General features: G+C 41.3%; 1 protein-coding gene across 2 annotated transcripts; it reads left to right on the forward strand.

The window, feature by feature from the left end:
- The first annotated feature begins 911 nt into the window (after positions 1-911).
- Positions 912-5,584, forward strand: LOC125969510 (nicotinate-nucleotide pyrophosphorylase [carboxylating]-like). 2 transcript variants are annotated; one of them, XM_049721676.1, is made up of 5 exons: positions 912-1,006; positions 1,878-2,131; positions 3,985-4,295; positions 4,386-4,517; positions 4,597-5,584. In XM_049721676.1, the coding sequence occupies exons 2-5, from the start codon at positions 1,879-1,881 to the stop codon at positions 4,786-4,788; spliced, it is 888 nt and encodes a 295-aa protein (XP_049577633.1). In that variant the 5' UTR covers positions 912-1,006; position 1,878; the 3' UTR covers positions 4,789-5,584. The 2 variants fall into 2 exon arrangements, with proteins under 2 accessions (XP_049577633.1, XP_049577634.1); XM_049721677.1 differs by lacking the exon at positions 912-1,006 and adding an exon at positions 1,498-1,547.
- The last annotated feature ends 282 nt before the right edge of the window (positions 5,585-5,866 follow it).

Consider the following 5,866-nt stretch of genomic DNA (forward strand, 5'->3'; position numbering starts at 1 on the left):
TCTCTCTCTCTCTCTCTCTCTCTCTCTCTCTCTCTCTCTCTCTCTCTGTCTGTCAGTTTGCCTAATCTATTGTCACTTATAAACAAAGTAGTGAAGCCGCAAAAGGTGAAGCGTAAAGTGGCGAGGGATCACTGTAATTATCTCCTACTAGTGCTATGTATCTCTGTCAGCAATGGCGCTCCACCAGGCCAGGGGGTGCTATATCCCCATCAGCCAAAAGTAGTCTCTCCAGCGCTGCAATACTTATGTCAGGCTCATGGGTGAGCTGCAGCCTATCCCAGCTGACTGTGTAAAAGACATCACTTGTGGACTTGTCACTGTTCAGTGTCAGAAAACACACTTGCCCCAAATCAAAACTGAACCCATGCTAGCTGCACTAAAATCAGGCAAGTGTACCACGACACGGTCAGTGAGTGACTCTGTTGCTTAAGAGTACTGAATGAAAATGTCAACATTGAAAATGAATACCTCTAGGGGGGAGTTTGTAGCATGGATTTTCTAACGCTAAAACACATAGGTAGTGTTAAAAACAAACAAAATGTTTACTCCACATTAACAGTTCCACATTTCTGTAGAAAGGAAACTTTGTCCCTTCCACCAGTATTGTTGTAGCCAAACACTGTGCAGTTTTTCACAATTTTTTGACATTGGTTATCACATTTATCTTTTCAAATGGTCAATAAGCAGTGGAACAAAACAATGCTTAAACCTCCAGTCAGTCCTGATGTGTGCAATGTCACAGAAAAAACACAAAGAAAGTCTATCATGAGTTAGAATTTTTATTAACTGCCGACAATAGATGAGCAACTTAAATTCTCTGGCACATGGCCCTTAATAGTTCATTCATTATTATGCCTGTAAAGAATAGGAATCAATATGTTCACAGTGCTAACACTTGTTCTTTGTTGCTCATAAACATTCCAACATGCACCAAGGGTCAAATTCCACTCCACATTTTTTGTGGTTAACACAGTCAGTGGCAGGGGAAGCCGAATCACAAAAGAAAGTAAGTAAACATCTTAATGGTATTTATTTGCGTTACACAGAGAGTTAGATTTTAGCGTAGTAAGTATAATCAACAAGTTATGTCTACACTGTGATCAAATATGGGTTGTCTTAGCCAATGATTAATGCCACAATAATTTCTTTGAGGCAGTTCTGTTCATTGCTAATGAAAGTGATAGTGTCGCGAAGAGTGAAAACCTATAAAACTGTTCCAGATGAGTACTTCTGACCACTTCAATGAGGTATTCAACTTTATGTGTAGTATCTTTGCATATTACACAGTGCAAGCCCATATAATCATACTCAGTGCCAGCAACTCAAGTATAGTAATATGCAAAAAAGCTCAGGTTTTAGCTTTTTTTTTTTTTTCCAAATAATTTTGTGTCTTATAGATTGGTTGCATTTTATTACCATAACAAACTGCAGCCTTTTGTGACCGAAAGTATACGGAGGTGTCTCATGATAATGCTTCCTCCACTAAAAACCCTCAGTCACACTCACAACACCACGAATGCTGAAGTCATTTCAGGGGTGATTATAAGGTTAGTAAAACATGGCAATTTCAGTTCCTGATATTGAGTCGTTTGAGGAGTTTAGAAAATAAAATTGTATATGTACTTAATTTTATGTTCTTCTCACTGAATGTATTACATGATTACTACATCTTATGTGCATTTGTACAGCAAAGGATTTTTGTGTTGTATTGTATTGTGTGACAAAGAACGACCAGTCTTAATCATTTTCTTCACAGATTGTTTGACACAGGATGCAGTAAAATCAAACTGCAAAGCCATTTTAAGTATTTTTCTACTTTCAATTTCTGCTTCAGTGACAATAGTCCATCTTGTCTTTTGTTTCATGAATGTTTACAGAATGCTGCCCTCTAAATACACAGCCGCCCACTCACTCCCATCTCATGCTGTGATGCAGTTGGCAAAGGCATGGCTTGCGGAGGACACACCAAACTTCGATCCTGCGGGAATGTGTGTGGGCTCACAGCAGGTGGAGGCGAGGTTGTTGTGTAAAAGCCCACACAGTATTTTGGCAGGAAGTCCCTTCTTCACAGCAGTGTTCACTGAAGTTGGCTGTACCGTGGATTGGCTTCACCAGGATGGAGATGAAATTGGTCAGTATTGAATGCGATCAGATTAGCTAAAAAAAAACCAAAAAAAACGCAGATACACTCTGAGCTCATCCAAAAAGTGTGAATGTGAGCAGTTCTATTCACCGTCGAATGTTGTCTCCACTATCTTAACCAGAAACATACTTATAATGCACTGTAATTTTATTTATTTTTGTGATGATGGATGTTGGCACTCTGCAGTTCGGTTACAATTACATTACTAGGAGATTGGGTTTGGAGTACCAGAGTCAAGGCAAACATACTGACATATTCCATCTTTTCTTAGTGGTGGAAAGGCCAATATGCTCTGCCTCGACTGTTATTTCTTCATGTACATATTGTACATCACATTCATGATACATATTTTATATACCGTAATTTTTGGACTTGTACGTTCCGTGTACAAGTTGCATCAGCCACAAAATGCCCAACAAAGTGAAAAAAAACATATATAAGTCGCTCCGGAGTATAAGTCGCATTTTGGGGGGCAATTTATTCGACAAAATCCAACACCATGAACAGACATGAACAAGCAAAAACAGGCTAAACGATAGCACCAACAGGCTAAACGATAGGTATGCTAACGTGACATAAACACAAACAAAGAGCTGAGAACGGGCCTGACGTAACATTCAGAGTTATTAAAGAAAACTATTACATAAATAACACGTTTATAAAACCATCTGTCACTCCAATTTATTAAATCTATCGATCGTCCTTTGTCAACAATGCGTGCGCGCTGCTGACGGCACTTGCACTTCAAAATATTCCACAGGCCCATATAACGATATATAAATTAGATTTCAAATAACTATTATATAAGCAATAATATCATCAAATCATCTGTGCACTCTAAATCATTATATCCATCGATCAAATTCCTCGTCCTTTGTCAACAACGCCGCGCGTGCCCCCTGACGTCAGCCTCGTCGTTATTACACAGATCTAGTATATATCTATATTGTAGCGTTAACAAAGTACAAAGAAAGACATGGGTTTGGTAAACGGCACTTTATTTAACAAAACAAACTTCCAGGTGTGTGGCGGCGTGGACTTCCAGCCACGGAGGTGGAAGAGAGCTCCATAAAATAGGACTGGGTGTCCGAGCCCCATCCACCGTCCCCGGACAGCCACCTGGCCGAGCGCCGGCCCACGACTTCCATCCACAGAGATGAAAGAGAGCTCCGAAGAGTAGGACCGGGCGTGCGTAAAAGTCATGTCCGAGCCCCATCCACCGTCCCTGGACAGCCACCCGGCCGAGCGCCGGCCCCCGACTTCAATCCATGGAGGTGAAAGAAACCTCCGTAGAGTAGGACCGGGCGTGCGTAAAAGCCATAATAGTTTTTCAAACCTGTGTCACTCCAAATCCTTAAATCCTTCAAACTCTTCGTTCTCCGTGTCACTTAGAAACAAAGCCGCTAATGATGCCGGTAGTACGTGGGCCCTTCGTCATCCCGTGATCAATCTTTGTCCTTTATGTAAACAACCGCCGCGCCACGTCGCGTCACGCTGCTGACGTCACTTGAAATTCAAATTACAGTAATCCCTTGCTACATCGCGGTTCGTTTATCGGGCTTTCACTTTTTTGGGGGGGGAAAGTTTTTGAAAAAAACCCCACATATAAGTCGCTCCTTATTATAAGTCGCCCCCCCACCCAAATTATGAAGAAAAAAAAAACGCGACTTATAGTCCGAAAATTACAGTAGTTGGGAAAACCCATTTTCTACCCTTCACAAACATTCATCTGTGCGGGGAATCATTTAATGTGGTATAAAATGTTAAGGCAAGAAACATTGTTAGCATCATCATAAAAATACTTGTAGGGCTAACTGTAGACAATTAAATGTGAACCACAGGGCCAGATCCTGTCACGCTTACTGCTGTGGTTCGAGGCCCGGCCAGATGCCTCCTCCTGGGTGAAAGGCCAGCTCTAAACTGTCTTGCTCGAGCCTCAGGGATCGCCACTCGATGTTCTCAACTCAGGAAACTGGCAAGAGCAGGAGGATGGCATGGAGAAGTGGCAGGCACACGGAAAACAACCCCTGGCTTCCGCCTGGTGGAGAAGTACGCTATGCTGGTGGGTACTGTGTCCATGCACAGGCAGGACTTGAGTGGAATGGTCATGCTGAAGGACAACCATGTCTGGGCTTCAGGAAGCATCACAGAGGTGGGCATGCTGCATTTTGAGTGGAAATCAATCAACCAAACAATCAATCAATTGATCAATCAATCATTCCAATCATTTTCTGTTCTCCAGGCTGTGAAAGCTGCCAGGTCAGTGTGTGGTTTCAGCAGTAAGATTGAAGTGGAGTGTCGCTCCACAGAGGAGGCCATGGAGGCTGCCACAGCAGGAGCAGACATAGTTATGCTTGACAACTTCCATCCACAGGTACACAGTATATTATGACACAACTTGCAGTATTTCCCTTACAAAAATCAACAACCAACAATAAAATACGATACTACAGGTGCTTCATGTTGCAGCTGCTTCTCTGAAACAAGAATTCCCAGCTCTCTTGATAGAAGCCAGTGGAGGAGTGACACCAGATAACCTACCCGAGTATTTCTCTCCTTGTGTAGATATCATTTCCCTGGGATGTATTACACAAGGGTGCCCAGTTGTGGACTTCTCACTAAAGGTTCAAAAACCTATTCCTTAGTCTTCCCTCTATGAAGGATTAGCACCCAAAACGTATTGTGCATTCACAAAAATGAAATTAACAATAAAGACGTGAGTGGTTAAAGAGACGTATCACAATAGGAGAAAGAAACTCATTCTAGAACAGTTGAAATTTATTTAGGGGTCAATCAGAGAAACATTAAACGCTAACAGATGTGTGCTGACTCCCATTATATGTACATGTAATTGCTTAATCCAGAGCACAGCCACATCCCAATTTCTAAAAGAGATTAGTAGGTGTGTATGCACGCGCACACGCACACACACACACACACACACACACACACACACACACACACACACACACACACACGCACACACACACACACACACACACACACACACACACACGCACACACGCACACACACACACACACACACACACACACACACACACACAAAAGGAGGTCTAGAAATTAAATCAATTAACTCTTGATAATGCGGAGACAACCACATCATAAAGCTGACTGAGAAAATACAATGGCTAAAAGGTGCCACCTTTGAAGAATGTAAATTATAAAACAAATTCTGTTTTAATTATTTTGGGGGGGGTTACAGAATAACTCTTATCAACATTGCTTCATAATGTTGATGACATCTGTATTCATCTATGATTCAAGGAATATTTAAATACAATGAAAAAAAACCCTGATTTTTTTTTTGTGGTTCCAAACCTAGTTAAGTACTGTACATTTACACAGGGTTATGTTTATTTTTGTGTTACAATGACGTACTTTATGTTGTAATAAAGTTGTTTGCCCCTTGACCAAAATAAAGCATCAGTTCATTTGACAGCAAATGTTTGCGTTTCTGCAAAATGATCATTTAGCACAATATGAACAAATTTTTGTAGGCTGTCTGACAAAACTGAAGTTCACAAAAATGGCAAAACTCTATCATTCACAACTCATTCATTCATTGGTCCGGTCTACGCCAAGGCTCTTTTAATTATGTTTTAATTTTGTCCATTTGTGAAAGTTGGATTATGGTCGTTGGATTATAGGGCAAACAGAAACTGGGGAGTCATTTTGTTTCTGCCTGGCCCCCCACACGTATGA

The sequence above is a fragment of the Syngnathus scovelli genome, chromosome 5 (genome assembly GCF_024217435.2).
Source record: "Syngnathus scovelli strain Florida chromosome 5, RoL_Ssco_1.2, whole genome shotgun sequence".
In the NCBI taxonomy this organism is placed as follows: domain Eukaryota; kingdom Metazoa; phylum Chordata; class Actinopteri; order Syngnathiformes; family Syngnathidae; genus Syngnathus; species Syngnathus scovelli.

Coding starts and splice junctions, on each gene's coding strand:
- LOC125969510 (XM_049721676.1), top strand. CDS start 1,879: ATGCTGCCCTCTAAATACACAGCCGCCCACTCACTCCCATCTCATGCT. Junction 4,296..4,385: donor CTTCAGGAAGCATCACAGAG/GTGGGCATGCTG, acceptor TCTGTTCTCCAG/GCTGTGAAAGCTGCCAGGTC. Junction 4,518..4,596: donor TTGACAACTTCCATCCACAG/GTACACAGTATA, acceptor ACGATACTACAG/GTGCTTCATGTTGCAGCTGC.